We start from the raw sequence: 23216 nt of genomic DNA on the forward strand, positions 1-23216 counted from the left end.
AAGAAGGAGAAGAGGACACGAGACGGAGGAAATCCATGAGCAGTGGGCGCGGAATGTGAGAAGCTATGAGCAGTGGGCGCGGAATGTGAGAAGCTATGAGCAGTGGGCGCGGTTTTAAAACTATGAGCAATCTTATTTGGCTATCTATAGTGGACATGATGATAAGCTGGAAATTTGTATATGTTATGTTGGGTTATAATATATTTAAATTGGAATTGATTTGTGGGTCTGGAAGGTGTGAGTTTACTGATAATAATTGGATGTTTTTATTCTTATAAGAATAAGTGGGATAGGATGTTATTCCTAGATGGCCTGGAAAATTATGGTGTGTTGTTATATTTTTCTGGTTGGACTAGATATACACATTATTGTAACAAATAACATTGGTGTAGTGTTTCAAGACATGATTGCATGAGTTTCTATGATTCTAAGGTATATTAGATGTAATTATTGAACTCTTTTAGTGTTATAAATTTGTGAGCACCCATAGGGATTAGTATATACTATTATTGTCTGGAGTTGTAATGTTAACAAGTCTGGATCATGGAAAATTAGTACAAGAATCTATTTGGTGAAAAGGTTGTATTGAATTTATATGTGGAAAAAAAAAAGTGGGAGTTCCAGTGCTTAAATTGGTGCTCATTAAAGTGGTTTAGGGTATTATACTATATGTTGCATTCTTCTATGCTTAAGTTCTTATATGTGATGTGAAATATAATGCATGAAATTATTTAGTGTCGGAACAATCGGTACCGTTATAGAGTTGCGCAGCGGAATAAAATACTCAGAAAGCGTGTTACGGTCACAAATCGAGTTATGATGGTCCGTTTTACAAAATCAATTTTCTTAGAGAAAATTTAACAAACACTTGATGTGCGTAAAACAGTAACGAGTGTAAGGAATAGAAAAGTTGACACACTGGATTTTTATCCTGGTTCGATTCAAAAGAATCTACGTCCAGTTGTTAATCACTATAAAGAGTGATTAACGATTTCACTAAAATCAGTTTCAGCAAAATACAATTAAGAGTGAATAAACAAACCGAAATATAAAACCTTCCTTCGACCAACGAAATGGAAGCCAACAATCTACACTTTCCTTCAACTCTGGAACAGTGCAGAACAGTTCTTCCTTCGACCAACGAACCGGAAGAACAATAGTGTTGCCAACTCGAAGAGAATCGCTCCGACCTTTGACCCACAAAGCGAGAGCTTCTCCTTTTCACGAGACTAGGCAGTGCAATGAACTAGCTTTTGGGACTTCCTCAGATCACACTGTATTCTCAAAAGCTCAGTAGTCTTTCTAAGAGTTCTAGAACTCATCTATATAGCCCACTGTTCTAAAGTTTGCAAAGATGAATTACAACTGCCGTAGATAATCGATTATTGTTAGTGATAATCGATTATTCGAGTCCGTTACAGGGTTTTCAAAAAGTGATAATCGATTATCCTGAGAAATAATCGATTATTCCAGAGACTTTTGGCAGTTCTCATCAGAACTGTGATAATCGATTATTTGGAGTAATAATCGATTATTCCAGAGCAACGAGGTTTTTCAGAAGAGCTCAGGATAATCGATTATAGCTTCTAATAATCGATTAAATGCGTAGCAGTTCTAAAAAATACGAATTTTTCTAAGTATTACATGTTTAAGGCTTTTCCTAATACATTTATAATCTACAAATTGCTTTTAAAACAACTATAACAATGTATCATCTTTCAGCATCATTTATCTTCAAATTTACCAATGCTCATTGGTAACATTTAGTTTAGAAACAAATGTCACAATGTTATTTTAATTAAGATGAGAGTTATGATGTATTTCACTGGTTTTGATAGTGCACAATTAGGTAAGTAAAACATGATTTCGTGTGGTATGTATTACACCTTTTAGAGGTGTTAATTATAAGTTAAAAACTGGTATGATAATTTGAATATATATGTTGAACTTATTTTATGGATTTCGTGAAATATCTCATTTTCAATCTTTATCTTATTTATTTTTATATGCATTGCCAAACAAGTTTAGCATAATTATATTCGTTTCAGCAAACATAACAGTAGAAACATACATTTATATAACTATAACAAACATTGTCAATAATGATAGTGAAATAATTGCATCTAACTTATTTTCATGGTCTGATTTGATATAGTATAATTCACAATTTAAAATCTATGTTTATGTAATTCAAGTTCAATTGAAATAAATCTTTCATGACAATTCAGTAATGTCCGAACTACCCTAGCATATTTTTTCAATCTGATTTTTCTTAACTTTATCCAAATACATAGTTAAAGGTTTCACCTGAAAATTCTATCAAATTCCTATGTTCTTTAACACATGGTCTAATCAACAAGTAAAGTTTAAGTGTGTGAGATTGGATAAATTGATACTATTTTCTATCTTATGAATTACCTATATCTATCTCAATTATATGGTGTTATAACATAACACTATTATTTTAACCATTTAGGTCACAGGTTCCTCTTTCGTTTTTTTTCCCTTTTGTTTCTATGTTATGATATAGCCAATGTACTAGTGTCACTTTGCACATGGTCTAATTAATATGTAAATAATTAATATGTAAAGTTTAAGTGTGTGAGATTGGATAAATTGATACTATTTTCCATCTTATGAATTATCTATATCTATCCCAATTAGATGGCGTTATAACATAACACTATTATTTTAACCATTTAGGTCACAGGTTCCTCTCTCGTTATTTTTCCCCTTTTGTGTCTATGTTATGATATAGCCAATATACTAGTGTCACTTTGCACTTAAGTGTGTGAATTTTGTGATATTATTTTCTGGAAGTTCTGTATTTAATAATCAATACAACTATTCGATTAGGAGTTTCTTTTCAACATATATTTGTAATTTGTGATGTTCTAATTTATCATTGTATTATCTTAGATTGAAGATCAAGACAAGTGGAGAATGTCTTTCGTCATGCCATCAAAGTATGGTGCTAACTTGCCACTGCCTAAAGATTCATGTGAGACAATTAAAGAGGTACCTAGAAAAATAGTTGTTGTAGTTGCCTTTTCAGGTGAGTGCTTGCCTTGGACATATTTCAGTAATTTGATTTCATTTCCCCCTATTGTCTGTTCTTTGGGTTTTAATTGCAGAAACCCATTACTAGTGTAAATATTTAACTACCGGACAATGTACATATACAATTGAATCTCACGGTCTTGGATTTGATGTTGATATTTTTCAAAGTTGCTACCTTTGTTCTTTGTTGACAGCTTTTGTAATGTGATGCTTTCTTATGGGATGCCTTTACACATTGTTGCATTTTATTTCAAGATCAAAATCATCTGTGGATGTGGTGACCGATAGATTGCTCCTACTTTGACATCATTGTGAACGGTTGTAAATGAGTAATAAGTGTATATTATAACATTGAACTTAAAGTTCTTAAAAAGAATATTTACAAAGTTCAAGTGAATAAAACATAATTATTATTACTGGTTGGAGGAATATATGGTTATAATGAAAGCATGGTATATAGTTGTTTGTTACCATAGACTGAATATGTTTGGAGTTTATTAGAGTTTTGATTTGCAGTTATGTTCAAATTATAATGTTTTCTACTTTTGGTTTTCTAGTGTTCAAGACAACCCAATGACAATGATTGTGGATATTATATGTGTCGATATATGAAAGAAATTATCACATGTGAAGGAGGAACAATTTCAACTAAGGTAAGTTATCTTCATTGTCATAATTAATTTGCACGAAAAATTTAATTGACTAATTTTATATTATTATTTTTTGTTGCAGTATTTTTCTAATTGCAAATATCAACAATATTGTGACAATTAAATTATTGAAGTTAGGAAAGATTGACGTTTACATATAATTAGTACATGTTTATAGGTTGTTAGGGTGATGTACATATGTATTAATAGGATATGTGTTATGGTTGTATATACATTTTATAAAACAATGTCATGTCATAACATGTACTTGACGAATTAATGATTACATTTTGAAATATTATTGTACCAAAAAATGTTATTTATACATTGAAGTAACAAACATTCTTTTTGAGACTTGTTTTTATCATATTTGTCTTAATATTTTATATTTATTTTTTGTATATAACTAAATCAATATATAAGTTTATATATAATAGAACTAATATTTTATATTTTTTTTGAAAAAATATTTTATATTTTTTAAAATATTTTAATAAAAATTATTTTTTTAAAAAAATTTAAAACAATAGATAGCGCTTATTTAAATGAGCGCTGTCTATTGTCATACACCAATAGATAGCGCTTATTTAAAAAAGCATTATCTATACACTTTTTTGTAGTAGTGAAAAAAAAGGTTGGTAACGGAAGGCAATTGAAGAACATGAAGAGAATGGAGGGGTCCCTTTCTATTTTGGTACGTAGGAGTGTGGTGATAAGGAAGCCAAAAGAGGACAAAACTTAATGGAATGAAGTTTGAAAGGAGAGGCCGTGAAGTTTGAAGGGAGAGGGATGATTAATTGGTTGAAGAAAGTTAGGAGGAAAAGGACAAAGAGGTGGGTACCATGTTTTATTTCTTTTTAGTTGGTGTATGGTGACATGGAGCACTAGGAGGCTGAATATGTAGTGCAAATGAAATGAAAAGGGGATGGTCCAGAGAAGAGAAGAGAAGCACACGGACATTACACAAATGGAGGGGCCCCTCACTCAATTTTGGCATGCTTCCAAACTGAAAAATCAATTGGATTTTGGCCTTTAAAAGGGAATCCAGCCGTGAGAAGAAGGGGGGGAATAAGCTGGACATTTTCCAGCAGAGGAGAGAATACAGTAGGGGCTGGAACGTGACAGTAGGGGTGGAACAGTAGAGGAGAACGCATAGTACAGAGATGGAAGGCTACGGTTGAGCAGTGTGCACATTAGGTTCCAATTTTAATTTCTTTGTTGTAATAATTTCATGCACAATTTAAATTCAATGCAAAGTTTGGTTTCAATTTCTGTTTTTAAATTTCTAGATTTATTTTACTGTTTTTATTTTACTGCTGTAATTTAATTTCTGCTGTACTTTAATTTCTGTATCCAGTTTTCTACAATTTAATTTTTAATGTTGTTTATCTTTTGCATGTTGATTATTTCACTGTAATTTTGCTCTCTGTATTTTACTGCAGTAATTTTGATTCTGTTTTTACTGTTTTCTAAATTTACTGTTTTCTGTATTTACTGTTTTATGTATTTTCGTTTTCTGTATTTTTCTTTTACTGTTTTACTGATTTTGAAATTTTGCACTTACTGTTTTTGCTGTTATTATTTACTGCTGTAATTTTATTTTCTGTCTTTACTGTTTTCTATATTTACTATTTACTGTATTTTTGTTCTCTGTATTTTCGTTTTCTGTATTTTAGTTTACTGTTCCAGATTTATTTTTACTATTTTATGTTACTGTATTTTCGTTTTTACTGTTTTCTAAAATTTACTATTTTCTGTTTTTACTGTTTTCTGTATTTACTATTTACTGTATTTTTGTTTTCTGTATTTTCGTTTTTTGTATTTTAGTTTTCTGTTCCAGATTTATTTTTACTGTTTTATGTTGTTTTAAATTTCGTTTTACTGTTTTAATTTCGTTTATACCGTTTTAGTTATATTTTTACGGTTTGTTTTTACTGATGCTTTCATTTTTGCGTTTAATGTTTTACGTTTTCTGTATGTTTACTGTTCACGTGTTTTATTTTTCAAGTCTTGATGAATTTTGCATTCTTTTATTTTTACGGTCTTTTACCCGTTCAGTTTTTACCGTTTTGAAATTTATTTCAATGTTTTTAATTCAGTCGTGTTTAATTTTCATCTGCAACCAAAAACAATCACAACCCCCCTCCCACTTCGTGTTGATCTGAGACTCGAACCACAATTTGGTTCCTGAGAGACGACCTAGGAGTCACTTCCTAGCACTATAGCATTATTTTATGCAATCAAATCTGACGGGCCGCGACAGCCGCATCAATCCCCCACGCATTGTGGCTGTCGGACGAGTGCTTGAGGGAGGGCAGACTATTCACGGTGTTCCCATATTACCCCACCACATGCGTTTGACAATTGACGAGGTTCGGGATCCCCAGGCTCAGGTGCCTGTACCCAATCCAGAAATTCATTTTGTGGGGGAGGCCATAGGATCATTTATAGTCTGGCCTAGAGCACTGATCATGTCACACATCGCTACTCCACATGTATAATGTCTTTGTTATTAGTATTTCTATGTTAAATTTAAAAATATTTATTGATAACTTTGAAATTCTTATGATGAATTTGTTTACGGAAGTTATGTAGTTTAGTGAAGGAGGAGTAACGTTTTGAAAGGATGCGAAATCCAAATCTATCAACCTTTTCCTTTGGTTTTCTATACTCCTTCAAGCTTTTTTGTGTCCTTGAAGGAGATAACAGAAAACAAAGAAAAAAAATTAACAGATGGAATTCATAGCAGAAATTTTATAAATGGATGTCTACAAGTTATCTAAGGCTCTAAAACTGTATTTATAGAAAAAAAGAATAATTTCCTTTGGCTTGATGTGGGCTGACCTTTGGCTTCAATAATAAAATGCAGTCCCAAGGCAAAAGTCGCTCCTTTTTATTATTTTTATCTTTTATTATTTTTCCTTTTTAACCTCCAATAACACGTCGATTTTGGAAATATTCGACGTCTTGTGTAGGGTCTGTTTTTGAAATTCCTTGATAGAGTTTATGAATTTTATGAATGGAAGTTGTAGCATTTTGAAAGGCCTTGGAGTTGTTACAAGTTAACACAAAGAAACCTTGGAGTTGTTACAAGAAAGGCCTCATATGGGCCTGATATGGGCTTCAATAATAAAAGACCGTCTACTTAAATGATATATGGGAAAATGCAGTTTGCTGCTAGAAACGAAGAGGTTGACGTCAATTTCTTCAGACTTCCAAAGTGTCTTTTTGGTTTAATTCTTTTTTATTTTAATCCAACAATAAACGTCGGATTCCTTGGGCATCTGACGTATTCATTGGTTTAAAAGAAAAAAAAATATTTGTGGCAAAAAAACGTCGAATTGGTGAAAGAGTTTGACATTCTTTTGTTGGTTTAAAAGAAAAAAGAAAAAACGAGGGACTGAAGTTATTGTTAACGTTGTTTGTCCTGTTATGGGATGTTGAACTTTGACGTTATACACGAGTAAACGTCAAAGCCAAATCCCCACATAATTTGACTTGATAAGTGGCTTCCTCCGCTTAATAAAACGTCGAAGCCACGAGTACAAGGAAGTTTTTTCGTTTGGTTTAGAAGAAAAAATTAAAAACATAATTTCTAGAAAATACAACGTCCAACGCGAAGAAGAATTCAACGTTATGTGATTGGTTTAAAAGAAAAAGAAAAAAATAATAAAAAAGGAACTAAATAACAAAACGTCTAAGACAGTATAAAACTGATATTTTATGGGTTGATTTAAACGAAAAATAAACAAATAACTGCTAGCTGTAATATACAACGTCCTTCTTTTGTTACGATTGATGTCATATTACTTAAATCAATATTTAGTATTTATTTATTTTGTATTGGACATCGGTTGCTTCCTTAAGGATGTTATGTGATTACGACGCACGTCCAACCCCAACTTGCACGACATTCTGTATCGTTGTACACGTCGACCCCCTAAAGTGTGGGACATTCTGTTTGGTTTATAAGAGAAAAGAAATAAAGAATAAAAAAGGGATTTACTCTTTGGCTTCATGCTGGCAGATAAAACGTCAAATATTGGTCATGGTTGACTTCAAATGTGGGGGTATGAGTAATACTGTTGGAAGCAAACCACTATTTCGTTATTTTTTTAATTTAAACTGAACGTCAGATGTTTCTTAAGTTGACGTTATGTGATTCTAAGGTCATTGTTTTACGTCGATCTGGGCCTTATTTGACTTTAATACATTTTAGATTACGTCGATATGCTTCTTGTTTGACGTTAATACATTTTAGACGGCGCACTATTTTAGTAATTGACGTGGAGTGATTCAATTTATTTACAAAAATGACACCTATCATTTTTAACGTTGGATATTGAGTGCTACAACGTTGAACGCGTGACGTTATACGCTATTTTTTCACTAGTGTTACCCACTCGTATCTTAAATGGCATTAGTCCTATAGAGTCTTTATTGTCTTTTCTTCCTTCTTGTTCCCTACTAACGAGTCTACCTAGTCGAGTCTTTGGATGTGTTGTTTTTGTTCACTCTCATCATCCTAATCGTGGTAAACTCTCGTAAATGTATCTTTATTGGGTATCCTTCTAATAAAAAAGGGTACAAATGTTATCATCCTCAGAGTCGTCGCGTCTTTATCACCATGGATGTCACCTTTCATGAAACACAATCCTTTTATGTCAGTCCACCACTTTAGGGGGAGAAATCACTTGAAGTGGATGAACTCTCCTTCTTGTCATTACCATGTTTGTCTTTGCAGGATGCCCAAGACTTGAGCAATGAAGCTATCATAGTCCACAGTGAGGAAGAAGAGGAAGAAGATAAATTTTTTGGCAAAAAATATGAAAGAAGAGAACAACCCACTTCGACTCTCGAGCAAGAAAAATTGTCTAATCCGAAGGTGAGGATCCCTGAAGATATCAATGAGGAGGAGGTAAGTATTACTGATGATTTACCCATTGCATTGAGAAAGGGAAGAAGATCATGTGCTAAATATCCTATTTCTCAGTATGTTTGCACTAACTTTCTCTTGGATAAGCATAGAAGTTTTATTGCTGCCATTGATGCCACAAAAATTCCTACCTCAATCCAGGAGGCCATGAAACTTGAACATTGGAATCAAGCCATGAAAGAAGAGATGAATGCATTAGAAAGAAATTCAACTTGGGAGATTATTGATAAGCCAAGAGACAAGAAGGCGGTAGGGTGTAGATGGATATTCACAGTGAAACACAAGGCAGATGGGACAATAGAAAGATATAAAGCTAGATTGGTGGCAAAAGGATATACCCAAACATATGGGATTGATTATGAGGAGACATTTGTTCCGATGGCAAATATGAATGCAGTTCGAGTTATTCTCGCTTTGGCTGCCCATTTTGGATTGGACTTACACCAGCTGGATGTGAAGAATGCCTTTCTTCATGGAAATCTAGATGAGGAAGTGTACATGGAGATTCCCCCAGGTTTTGAAGTGAAAAATGAAAGAAACAAGGTATGCCTCTTGAAGAAAGCATTGTATGGTATTAAGCAATCCCCTAGAGCATGGTTTGGAAGATTTACAAAAGCAATGGTTTCCTTGGGATACAGACAAAGCCAAGGAGATCATACTCTATTCATAAAGCACTCTTCTACAGGTAAACTCACTCTATTGCTTGTCTATGTGGATGATATGATTATTGCAGGAGATGATGAAACAGAAAAATTGGCATTAAAAGAAAAATTGGCAACTCTATTTGAAATGAAAGACCTAGGAAAACTCAAAAAATTTCTCGGAATAGAGGTTGCCTACTCCAAGAACGAAATTTTCATCTCGCAAAGGAAATATGTACTTGATCTCCTCAAAGAAAAAGGAAAGCTAGGATGTAGAACCTCAACAATTCCTATAGAACAGAATCATATAATTGGAAATGAAGAAAGTGCTCTTGTAGAGAAGGCCCAATATGAGAGATTGGTGGGGAAATTGATTTATCTATCACACACAAGACCAAACATTGCTTATGCAGTTAGTGTAGTGAGTCAATTTATGCATCATCCAAGAGAGAGACACATGCAAGCAGTTGACAAAATTCTCCAATACTTGAAGTCAAGTCCAGGAAAGGGGCTATTATTCAAAAGAGAAGACACATTTACTATGAAGATATATATTGATGTTGACTATGCAGGTTCTATTACTGACAGAAAATTTACTTCTGGGTATTGTGTATTTCTTGGAGATAGTCTGGTAACATGGAGAAGCAAAAAGCAAGATAGAGTATCTCGTTCTAGTGCAAAAGTTGAATTTCGAGCCCTTGCTCAAGGAATGTGTGAAGGACTCTGGATGAAAATCATTTTGGATGATCTTAAAGTCAAAGTGGAGAACCTGGTGCAACTACACTATGACAATAAGTCTGCTATGAGCATAGCCCATAATCCAGTACAGCATGACAGAACCAAACACATTGAAATTGATAGACATTTCATCAAAGATAATCTTGATAGAGGCTTTGTGATTACAACTCATGTTCCTACAGAACTTCAAATAGCATATATTTTTACAAAAGGGCTTCCTCCGGGTAGATTTCAAGATCTTGTAGGCAAGTTGGGAATGATTGATATTCATTTACCAACTTGAGGGGGAGTGTTGTAATTTGAGATAATATCTTTAGAATCTTCCTAATTAGATGAAATAGATACATAATCTTTTATTTTATTTCATTCTTCCTAGTTTCCCTGTTTCCCCTTTTATGAGAACTAGATTATTACAAATAGAAGGTACGAGAATGTATTTTTTATGATTTGAGAATAATAAAATAAGTCTTATTTTCAACTATCCATGCAAAAAAAAATAGAAAAATCACTTATATGGAAACAAAAACGACTTTGGGGAGTCAAGTTCTCCCAACTGGGGAATAACGTGTAACTTTTCGTACAAATCAACAATCAACCCCTCTGGTAATCGATTACCAGGGGCTGATTGTTGATTTGTACGAAAAGTTACACATTACTCCCCAATTGAGAGAACTTGACTCCCCGAAGTCATTTTTGTGTTCTTATGGGTGATTCTTTCCAATTTTTTCATGGATACCCCATGTTTCTTATCATTGATGGTGTCAAGTATATCAAAACACAGTTTGCCCTACTCAATTGGGGACGAAACAATCCATATAGGTGTTTGAACCAAGGTAGGTGAATTCTATGACCATTTAGGAAGCTTAAAAAAATGTTGTTTTTGGGAAATTAACTGCACCTAGTACAGTAGTCTAAAAATTATGAGGTAGTATTCATTTGAAAGCTCTTTAAGTCTAGATTCCAACAAAAAAAGAATCAACTCATTTGAGTTCGGTGGAGAAAGTTAAGAGTAAAACAACCAACAAAGGTCAGAGTTGACAGGAATATGTAAAACGTTAACTTTAAGGAATTAACTGTACCTACTCAGATGTCCAAAAATTACAAATTAGTAGTCATTGGAAAGATTTTTTAGTCTAGTTTCTAATAAAAGAATCACATCATTTGGAGGTCTGTGGGAAAAGTTATGATTAAAATAGTCGGATTAAAATAGTCGGCATAGGTCAAAGTTGACAACACATTATCTTATACATATATCTTTCCTCTTGTTTATAGATCTACTACTTATTGAAATTTCCTTTTAAAATTTGTGCATTGTAACAACATTAGATGACATGTTTCTTAATTAAAAAAATAAAAAAATTTCCTGTGACACTCCGAGAATGGGTGTTACAACAATGGTCATGCACCTAACCTTAATTGGAGAAAACCACCAAAATGAACATTTTTTTTGAAGAAATAAATGGCCTAACATCATCATTGATGCAAGAACATACCCAATAGCATTGAACTCACTCACCCATCTCAAAAAATGGAAAAATTTAACAAAAAGAGAACAAAAACTATTATGGGGAGTGTTGTTGTTCCAACTAGGGAGTCACGTTGAACTTTGTGTACAATTATCCCCAAGTCTCTAGTAATCGATTACAAGACCCTTGAGAGGAAGAACGAGACGGAGAGAGAGAACTTCAGTGGAGAGACCCATAGCAATGATGGAGGGAGAGTAAGAGCAACGATGATATTCACAAGAGGAAACAAGATGCAAAACTGTTGGGCGATTTCGGCAAGCGCACCGAATCGTTCAAGTAATAAACCGGTAAGACCAGGTATCGTTTTCCCAAGAGACTCGTAATACTAGAGAATTGTGCGATTAACAACTCATCTAGACTCAAGAACAACTCAACATTTAAGAAAATATGCAGAAAGATAAATTCACAAGTAATTACAAGGTTGGACTTTGGTATTGAAGGCACTTGGAAATGGAAAAGACTAGAAATGGTATGAAATGACATTGTTAAGGTTAGTTTTCACCAATGCACTCTTGTGTATAACCAATTTCATCTCCTCTCTATCAATTTACTAAAGTCAATCCACTAAAACACTCTAGCCCTAATCCCTTAGGTGAAAGAGCCTAGGTTTTCCTTATCAAACTCCAATCCCTTGGACAATCTAACAAGCAAACCTGCATTAAAGATCTAGGATCTAAGACAACATGTGAATCATCTTCCATCCCTAGACTCAATGAACCACAAGGACTCTTGTTTCAGTTCTGGGTTCCATCTTACGTCCCCATAATCCATGAAACCCCAAAATCAAGTCATGAACGTCCCCATTACATGCAAGCTTTAAGATCGGAAACAAGAATACTAGCAATTGATAGAAAAGGCATATATATAATCAAATCATTCAACAATTACACAAGAATTCAAGGGCTACATCTATCCCCAACAAGATGGGTTTGGCTCTTCATTTCCATGGAGAGCCTTTAAGCTTACAAAATGGCCATGGAAGAAGATGAAGAACCCAAGAGGAAGAAGGGAGTGTTCCCACGAACCCTAGCAGCCCTCCAAGCTCTCCTCTGAGTGAAATCGCGCCTCCAAAGAACCAAAGACCCTTTCCCCTTCGCGTTTTAGGGTTAAATAAGCTCAGTCTGACACATCAGCAAAAGTCGCGCCCGGCGCCCTCTCAGTCGCGCCCGGGCGTGAAACTCTCTGGAAAAACAGCTGAAAGTAGACGAGCGTCCACTGAAAGTGGACGAGCGTCCACTTCTCGATGCCGAGCGTTCCTAAGCGCCTCTTTGGACGAGCGTCCTCTTAGCTCGCTGGACGAGCGTCCACTGCGCGTCCTCGCTGGACGAGCGTCCACTTCTCGATGCCGAGCGTTCCTAAGCGCCTCTTTGGACGAGCGTCCTCTTAGCTCGCTGGACGAGCGTCCACTGCGCGTCCTCGCTGGACGAGCGTCCACTGCGAGTCCTCGCTGGACGAGCGTCCACTGCGCGTCCTCGCTGGACGAGCGTCCACTGCGAGTCCTCGCTGGACGAGCGTCCACTGCGTGTATTTCGATGGACGAGCGTCCACTGCGTTTCTTTGCTGGACGAGCGTCCTCTTCTCTCTCTTTGCTGGACGAGCGTCCACTTCTCGTTGTGCGAGTTTTCGCTGGACGAGCGTCCTGAATCTTGGACGAGCGTCTACTTCTTGCTGGACGAGCGTCCTCTCGTGCGTCCAAAGGGCGAGCGTCCTCTCAGTCGTCCACAGCGACGAGCGTTCGTTCGCTGGTCGACGAGCGTTTCTGCGTGCTAACTTCTTGGTTCAGCTCTATACATTGTTGGAGACTCTTCCAAGCTCATTATTAGCTACAAAATAAGGGATTATCGATGAAAGTACATCAAAGTAGCCAAAAACACAATTATTCAGAAAACAAGACAAAAAAAGAGGATTAAACAAGTTATAAGTTAGAAAGGAGTTGATTTTGCTACTAAAATGATGCTTAAATAATGGTAAAATTTAGCATTATCAAAAACACATAGGGTTTTCTCAAATGAAATCAAGAAACTCTTTTTCCCTTCCTAAAATGTCCTTAACGACACATTATATCTTTTTTAAAAAAAATCAAAATGACCAATCAATACGTGCCATACGGTGTTGTCAAAAAGTTGGCAAAAGTGGGTTGTTAAAGAAACTTTTTCCATCGATAAATTCATTTACAACATAAAATCAGTCACGTTATTACTAATCCATACGACAATTGGCATATATTCACACAACATACCATCGACATTCAATGGACATGAACTGATATCAGAACTACATTCACTCAATTAGGTTTTCCTCTTTTTGAGAGGACATCCGCAAATGCCTTTTGTTCTTCTCTATGCCTCTTCTTTTAACTCATCTTTCGAACTCTCTTGAATCTGTCGATCCCTCCATCTGTAGCTTCTCATACTTCTCATCACTAATAACATCATCTCCCAATAATGCCTTATCAAGAGGATATCCACAGTTCCATTAAGCTTTATTCATGCGTTCTTTAATCTTTTCTTAGCTTCCATCATTTCTAAAAGAAATAGAAGGTGAAAACAGTGAAACATCAACTACGAACGTAAATTAAGGCTAGCTTCAGTATAAAGACAGAAATACAAAAAGAACATCACATTGCCAACCGCAAGAATAAAATTTCACATTCTTGCTTTCAAGAAAATGAAACAATTTGATTAATTATAATTAATCAAATTACATTCAACCAAAACTAACAGTCTAACGAGCATATTACAAGATACCGCGGCAATCCTGTCCTCGATCCTCGCCCGGCACATGCGTCGATTACTAATCTGTAAAGATTCAACTTCCTTCTTCTCCTCGGCATTCTTTGGAATCGTGGCACGATCCGAATTCGGATCTTGAAAAGAAGATTGAGGAGAAGATTTTGTTCCTATCGGCTCTGCCATTTCCACCTACACTCTTCTCAGAAAAAAAGACTCACTCTCTTTTGCTAACCGTTCTCTCTCCATCCTTTGCTTGTATTTGTAGTTTTAAAACTTTTTTTAGTCTTGTAAAAAACAAACAAACTATATAATTTAATATTTGAATAATTTAATATTAAAAAATATACATTTAATTAGTATAATAATAAAATAAAATAAAATAAGGTATCATTGTATTATTATTATTATTATTATTATTATTATTATTATTATTATTATTATTATCATTATTATTATTATTATTAATTAGGAAAATGATATTTGAACAACCTTTTTTGACAACATTTAGACACTGGACGCATGTCTAAATGTTGACTGGTGCACGTAGAATTTTTTTTTAAAATGAAAGAATGACGTGGCAATGAGAGAATTGGGGGTAGATTCAAAATGTAGGGTTATTTCGAAAATTTGAGATTAAAATGTTTTCAGAGAGAGAGAAGTTGGAGAACATTTCATGGAGCACCTTCGAACCTTCGAACCAGCCACCACAACTCTCATCGGATACCCGCCGCTCCTAGACGTTGTCGTTTTCCCTCCATCCAGTGTCGCCGCAGTGTCGCCGGTGTCCGTCGTCTTCCACCCAGCCAGGCAGTTCGGATTGCGGGTCACCGCAGCTCCGGCGTTGGCAAAAGAACCGAAGACGGCATCGTCTTCCCTCCGGCCCAGCCAACCAAGGGCGCGTTTTGAGTATCGATTCCTCTCACCCGCTTCTTTCCCTGTGCCGGACCCTTGCGGTGGTCGCCGGAGCATCGCCAGAGTGTCGCAGGAGTGTCCCCAAACCCTTTCAAGGTATGGTTTAGTGTGGGTTGAAGTTGTGTAGAAGATTTAGTGGTTGATGGCGTTTTTGGGTGGAAAGTATGAAGTTTTTTACTAATTTTTTTTACTATTTACTGGTTTAGATTTTTTGACACAATTATTATGCCATTTATATACAATTCCATGTCCAAGGAACCATTTTTTGTAAAACTCATGGTGCAGCAATTGCAGTGGTAGCAAAGACAAAATAAGTGAGGACTTCAGGCAAATGTTTTGCACAACCAGGTCAACTACGTTGCAGGTACAACACTTGCACACTCCAAGCCAACCAAACTTGTAAGTTTTTAATGCTTATTTCTGCAAATAAAAAATTTTATTGTTTCATTTCTATGTTAAATAACATTATTTATATTTTGGACTTTGTTTGATGTAAGTATGATTGTGTAGTTATTGTTTTGAGATTTATGGAGTTGTGGGATGTCGCTGAGGAATACGAAAGCAACACAATGCCCACCTACAGAAATGTAAGGTATAAAAATTTTCATTTTTGGGAGCTTTGATAGAAGATGTTGCATTTTATTGATATATTGTGCATTTATCTTTTTGCAGGAGGAACTGCAACAGGTTAGGGAGAAATATGTTTGTGATTGGATCTTGGATGTGGACAATGTGCGGAGGGATGAAGTGTTGCAAGATTTAGGCCTTATGTAGATGTTGTTGAATAGGGATTTTTGCAATGTGATTGATGTTTTGTTTACAACCTTTTGAATATGTATTGATGAGGTCTGAATGTACATATTTTTTGCTAGAAATGTTCAAAGAAATGTATTGGTTACATTTATTGATTATTAAATTTGAAGATGAGAATGATCATTGTGTACGATGTATGTACTGCAGTCCCCACGAAATTTGGATGTCATTATTTAGGAAATCTTGTATGTATGAGGTTCTATGTAGAATAAAAGATGAAAGGTGCAAAATATTTGGCTTAAGTCTCATTGAATGCGTCAACATGAATTGTATGTCCACTAAGTATGAACAAAAGAGTTGTGCACTTTAAAATAAATGTCATTTTCATAGTTAACCTGGATGTGCAAAACCTTTGTCTGAAATCCCCACTTATTTTGCCTTTGCTACCAAAGCAGTTTCTGCACCATGAGTTTTACAAATATTGTTTCCTTGGACATGAAATTGTATATAAATGTTATAACAATTGTCTGGACATCACTTTTATGTTCAAATATTGTTAAGGAAAAAATTGAAACTTCAAAATGAATGTCATTTTAATAGTTGATCTGTCTGTGCAAAACTTTTGTCTGAAGTCCCCACTTATTTTGTCTTTGTTATCAAAGTTGTTTCTGCATCATAAGTTTTACAAATATTGTTTCCTTGGATATGAAATTGTATATAAATGTCATAAAAATTGTCTGGACATCACTTGTATGTTCAAATATTGTTAATGAAGAAATTGAAACTTCAAAATGAATGTCATTTTCATAGTTGACTTGACCATGCAAAACCTTTGCCTGAAGTCTCTACTTATTTTTTCTTTGCTACCATTGTTGTTTCTACACCATGAGTTTTACAACTATTTTTTTCTTGGACATGAAATTGTATATAAATGTTAGAATAAAGGTCTCAACATCACTTTTATGTTCAAATATTGTTAAGAAAGAAATTGAAACTTGAAAATGAATATCATTTTCATAATTAACCTTGCTGTGTAAAACCTTTGCCTGAAATCCCAGTTATTTTGCCTTTGCTACCAAAGTTGTTTCTGCACATGAGTTTTACAAATATTGTTTCCTTGGACATGGAATTGTATATAAATGTCATAATAATGGTCTCAACAACACTTTTATGTTCAAATATTGTTAAGGAAGAAATTGAAACTTCAAAAAGAATGTCATTTTCATAGTTGACCTGGTTGTGCAAAATCTTTGTTTGAAGTCCCCACTTATTTTGCCTTTGCTACCAAAGTTGTTTTTGCACCATGAGTTTTACAAATATTGTTTCCTTGGACATGGAATTGTATACAAATGTCATAATAAAGGTCTCAACATCACTTTTATGTTCAAATATTGTTAAGGAAGAAATTGAAACTTGAAAATGAATATCAGATTCATAGTTGACCTTGTTGTGCAAAACCTTTGCCTGAAGTCTCCAGTTATTTTGCCTTTGTTACCAAAACTGTTTCTGCACATGAGTTTTACAAATATTATTTTCTTGGACTTGGAATTGTATATAAATGTCATAATAATGGTCTTAACAACACTTTTATGTTTAAATATTGCAAAGGAAGAAATTGAAACTTCAAAATGAATGTCATTGTCATAGTTGATCTCACTGTGCAAAACCTTTACCTGAAGTACCCACTTATTTTGACTTTGTTACCAAAGCTGTTTATGCACCATGAGTTTTACAAATATTGTTTCCTTTGCACAATTCTTTTGTTCATACTTAATGCACAGTTCATCATTTATTCTACTTCTACATAGAACCCTATACATACAAGATTTCCTAAATAATGACATCCAAATTTCGTGGGGACTGCAGTACATACATCGTACACAATGATCATTCTCATCTTCAAATTTGATTATCAATAAATGTAACCAATACATATCTTTGAACATTTCTAGCAAAAAAAATATGTACATTCAGACCTCATCAAAACATATTCAAAAGGTTGTAAACAAAACATCAATCATATTGCAAAAATCCTTATTCAACCACATCTACATAAGGTCTAAATCTTGCAAACTTCATCCCTCCGCACATTGTCCACATCCAAGATCCAATCACAAACATATTTCTCCCTAACCTGTTGCAGTTCCTCCTGTAAAGAGATAAATGCACAATATATCAATAAAATGCAACATCTTCTATCAAAGCTCCCAAAAATGAAAATTTTTATACCTTACATTTTTGTAGGTGGACATTGTGTTGCTTTCGTATTCCTCAGCGACATCCCACAACTCCATAAATCTCAAAACAATAACTCCACAATCATACTTACATCAAACAAAGTCCAAAATACAAATAATGTTATTTAACATATAAATGAAACAATAAAATTTTTTATTTGCATAAATAAGCATTAAAAACTTACAAGTTTGGTTGGCTTGGAGTGTGCAAGTGTTGTACCTGCAACGTAGTTGACCTGGTTGTGCAAAACATTTGCCTGAAGTCCTCACTTATTTTGTCTTTGCTACCACTGCAGTTTCTGCACCATGAGTTTTACAAAAAGTGGTTCCTTGGACATGGAATTGTATATAAATGGCATAATAATTGTGTCAAAAGATCTAAACCAGTAAATGGTCAGAAAAAGGTTTAATAGGTTCGGAGGTCCCTATATTTGTGTGTTCGTTTCAATTGGGTCCTCCAATTTTGGAAGTGATCAATTGGGTCCCTAATTTGGTAAAACTGAACCAATAATGCCCCTACCATTAATTTTAGTGGACGGCGTTAAATTTAATGTATCGTGGCATGCTGACGAATCAATTAATTATGATGTGGCGCATAGGGGTAGAATTTATTTTATTTTAAGTTTAAAATAAAATCCTTTCTAGGGTAAGAACCTGGCTCTCACACTCTTCCTTTTCCAGATCCCCTTTTGACTTCAAACCTTCCTCACCTTCTTCTTCTTTTCCATTCCAAACATCCAACAAAACAACACCAACTCCTCCATTAATTGGTAACCTCCTGCAGATCGATTCTCTTTAGTTTTTCATTTTTTGTTTTATTTATTTATTTATTATATATATATATATATATATATATATATATATATATATATATATATATATAAGCAAACCACACCATCTGAACAGAGATTAAGATTGCGACAATGGACGAAAGCGTGAGCGGAAAGCAACGAAGTGTCTCTGTGCAAAATGAGATGGGAGAGGAAACAGCGAAGGATAATGATATTTTCTTAAACCTCGTTTTGATGTTGCAGCCAAAAACCATAGTCATAGACAGTTTTCTTAAACATTGCAGCCAAAATCACGATCCCACAATTTTTCGTAACCTTGCTTACCCACACAGGAAGATCACAGACCCAATTGTCAAAAAAAAATTGAATCGAAATTATGACACTTTCTCTCCAAGTTTTCAGCTTTAGTGAGAGACAATGGAATTGAACTCCCCAGGAACGAGAAATTCCACTGCAAAAAGGGAAAGTGCAGAACTTTGAATTGGGAGAACCCAGAAACGAAATTTGAACAGGAATAGGACCTAATTGGGAACGAGAGAGTGGATTGAGAATTAATGGAAATTTGGGAGAGCAATGAGACAAATGATCGAAGGAAGAAGAAAGGAAATTGGATGAGGGTTATGAACTGGAGATGAAAGGGTTATATATTAAGGGTATGGTGATTGATGAGTGAAATTTGATGAAGATGATGGGGACTGGATTTCATTACATGACAGAGAGAGGTAACAAAGATTGAGAAAAGGCTCAAACGGTGTCACCTGGATGTCTCAATTTGCCACCTATTAAAAAAGGTTAACGTCGTTAACTGTATTTAACGAAAAGGCTATTATTGAATCAAATTGACCAAATTAGGGACCCAATTGATCAATTCCAAAATTGGAGGACCCAATTGAAACGAACACACAAATATAGGGACCTCTGAACCTATTAAACCGTCAAAAGAATTAGAAAAAAACTTCATACTTTCCACCCAAAAACACCATCAACCACTAAATCTTCTACACAACTTCAACCCACACTAAACCATACCTTGAAAGGGTCCGGGGACACTCCAACGACACTCCGGCGATGCTCCAGCGGCCACCGCAAGGGTCCGGCAAAGGGAAGGAAGCGGGTGGGAGGAATCGATACTCAAAACGCGCCCTTGGTTGGCTGGGCCGGAGGGAAGACGATGTCGTCTTCGGTTCGTCTGCCAACGCCGGAGCTGCGGCGACCCGCAATCTGAACTGCCTGGCTGGGTGGAAGACGATGGACACCGACGGCACTGCGGCGGCACTGGATGGAGGAAAAACGGCAACGTCTAGGGGCGGCGGGTATCCGACGAGAATTGTGGTGACTGGTTCGAAGGTGCTCCATGAAATGTTCTCCAGCTTCTCTCTCTGAAAACATTTCAATCTCAAATTTTCGAAATAACCCTACATGTTGAATCTGCCCCTAATTCTCTCATTGCCACGTCATTCTTTCATTTAAAAAGAATTTCTACGTGCACCAATCACATTTAGACACGCGTCCAGTGTCTAAATGTTGTCAAAACAGGTTGTTCAAATATCATTTTCCTATTAATTATTAATGATATTTAATAGTTTTTTTACTTAATATTCATTCATCATATAAAATCCAGTTTTTTTTCTTAAACACGTATAATTTTTTCCTTTCATTCACATCATATAATAAATTTTCAATCCATAATTAATTTGAAACTATACTCAGAATATATATATATATATATATATATATATATATTTATATATATATATTATGGTGGTAATGGAATAAAATATTAAGATAGAGGAAAAATACCTATCACCATGCTGAGAAAAAATTGTATTGGATTTGATTTCGTTAAATGTTAAAAAAATTCAACCTACTTTATTTTCGTTGGACTCACGATAAACAACAAGCCAGGCAAGAAATAGTAATGAACGAATTTAAAATATGTTGGTATAAAGTTAAATGTTAGGATTTTATTGATAATTTTGTTTAAATATTATTTTATTAATTTTTCGATCTAGTAATATTTAGTTTGATTTTGATAGAGATAAAATAGGGATAAGTAGTTATAATTTTCGGTTTATCTAGGTATAATATTATTTTATGATCGACAGATTTTATTTTTAATATAGTTGATATTTTATTTTCATATTTTATTTTATTTCCATAACATTGTAAGTATCACAACTATTTAAAGTCCTCCCATTATCAATGAACAGAAAACTAATTTTAGAAAAATATTCGAGTGTGTATCACGAGATTTTCCTAACAAAATAGTGATCGGCAAGAAATAGTGATGTCTAAAATAAATTGGCTTTAACAAATTTTTCTCTTTTAGATTTTTTTTAATAAAATAAAATCTGAAAATAAAATATCAACTATTACAAAAATAAAATCTGCTTAATCAATCATAAAAGATAAATCGGAAATCATAACTAAGTTGTTACTAATTCAGAACTACATTCACCCGCAAATGCCTTTTGTTCTTCTCTATGCCTCTTCTTTTAACTCATTTTCGAACTCTCTTGAATTTGTCGATCCCTCCATCTGTAGCTTCTCATACTTCTCATCACTAATAACATCATCCTCCCAATAATGCATATCCACAGTTCCACTAAGCTTTATCCATGCATTCTTTAATCTTTTCTTAGCTTCCATCATTTCTAAAAAAAAATAAAAAAATAGAAGGTGGTGAAAACAATGAAACAACTACGAAGTAAATTAAGGCTAGCTTCAGTATAAAAACAGAAATACAAAAAGAACATCACATTACCAACCGCAAGAATAAAATTTCACATTCTTGCTTTCAAGAAAATGAAACAATTTTATTAATTATAATTAATCAAATTACATTCAACCAAAACTAACAGTGTAACGAATATTACCAGATACCGCGGCAATCCTATCCTTGATCCTCGAGCGGCACATGCGTCGATTACTAATATGTGTTTGGACAGATTCCGGCAACCTATACAACATTTCCGAAAATATCGCCTGCATATACTATTGAATAGTTAATGTAAAATAAACATGAAAAAGATCAAGATAAAAAAAAATTCTTAATCACCTCCCAACACCAAAGACACGACTCCGTGGTGTCCTCCCATACATCAGCACCGGCCTTAGGCAGTCCAAAACTCGTTCTCATTCCCTCATTCACGACCATAGCCCTCACACTCGCGTAGGTCAGCCGCTTTGTCACCACGATTGTGCCGTTATGGACCTCCCGGTTTAATCGGTCTTAGATCTCGTCGACCAGCTTCGAGAGCGGAAGGTTACTCTCGTTTAGCATAAACGCGACGAGGTCTTCCAGGTAGTCTCTTGAACCACTCCACTGACTGCTCAGGTCGATCTCCACTTTTTCAGCCATGAATTCCTTATAATAGCCGAACAAGTCGGCGAGCTCCTTCTCTAAAGATTCAACTTCCTTCTTCTCCTCGGCATTCTTTGGAATCGTGGCACGATCCAAATTCGGATCTTGAAAAGAAGATTGAGGAGAAGATTTTGTAACTATCGGCCCTGCCATTTCCACCTACACTTTTCTCAGAAAAAAAGACTCACTCTCTTTTGCTAACCGTTCTCTCTCCATCCTTTTATTGTATTTGTAGTTTTAAAACCTTTTTTAGTCTTGTAAAAAACAAACAAAATATATTATTTAATATTTGAATAATTTAATATTAAAAAATATACATTTAATTAATATAATAATAAAATAAAATAAAATAAGGTATCATTGTATTATTATTATTATTATTAATTAATGATATTTAATAGTTTTTTTTACTTAATATTCATTCATCATATAAAACCCAGTTTTTTTTTCTTAAACACGTATATTTTTTCCTTTCATTCACATCATATAATAAATTTTCAATCCATAATTAATTTGAAACTATACTCAGAATATACATATATATATTATGGTGGTAATGGAATAAAATATTAAGATAGAGGAAAAAATACCTATCACCATATTCAGAAAAAATTGTATTGGATTTGATTTCGTTAAATGTTAAAAAAATCCAACCTACTTTATTTTGGTTGGACTCACGATGAACAACATGTCAGGCAAGAAATAGTAATGAACAAGTTTAAAATATGTTGGGATAATCTTAAATGTTAGGATTTTATTTATAATTTTATTTAAATATTATTTTATTAGTTTTTGGATCTAGTAATATTTAGTTTGATTTTGATAGAGATAAAATAGGAATAAGTATTATGATTTTCGGTTTATCTAGGTACAATA

General features: G+C 34.4%; 1 protein-coding gene across 1 annotated transcript; it reads right to left on the reverse strand.

Annotated features, from left to right (window-relative positions):
• Nucleotides 1-21286: 21286 nt before the first annotated feature.
• Nucleotides 21287-22528, reverse strand: LOC124847105 (chromatin assembly factor 1 subunit FAS1-like). The gene is made up of 3 exons (XM_047324499.2): nt 22035-22528; nt 21853-21961; nt 21287-21630 (listed from the first exon to the last, which is right to left on the reverse strand). Exons 1-3 carry the CDS (start codon nt 22131-22133, stop codon nt 21458-21460), a joined length of 381 nt encoding a protein of 126 aa, XP_047180455.2. The 5' UTR covers nt 22134-22528; the 3' UTR covers nt 21287-21457.
• Between the last annotated feature and the right edge of the window lie 688 nt (nt 22529-23216).

This window comes from Vigna umbellata, chromosome 4 (genome assembly GCF_029865625.1).
Source record: "Vigna umbellata cultivar VRB3 chromosome 4, Vumbellata_1.0, whole genome shotgun sequence".
Classification (NCBI taxonomy): Eukaryota; Viridiplantae; Streptophyta; class Magnoliopsida; order Fabales; family Fabaceae; genus Vigna; species Vigna umbellata.

Bases quoted from the DNA above. Each gene is read 5' to 3' on its own strand.
- LOC124847105 (XM_047324499.2), bottom strand. From the start codon at position 22,133: ATGGTCGTGAATGAGGGAATGAGAACGAGTTTTGGACTGCCTAAGGCC. The intron at 21,962-22,034 runs GTGATTAAGAAT...TAGTATATGCAG, and splicing joins CGTGTCTTTGGTGTTGGGAG to GCGATATTTTCGGAAATGTT. The intron at 21,631-21,852 runs GTAATATTCGTT...ATTTTTTTTTAG, and splicing joins TAGGATTGCCGCGGTATCTG to AAATGATGGAAGCTAAGAAA.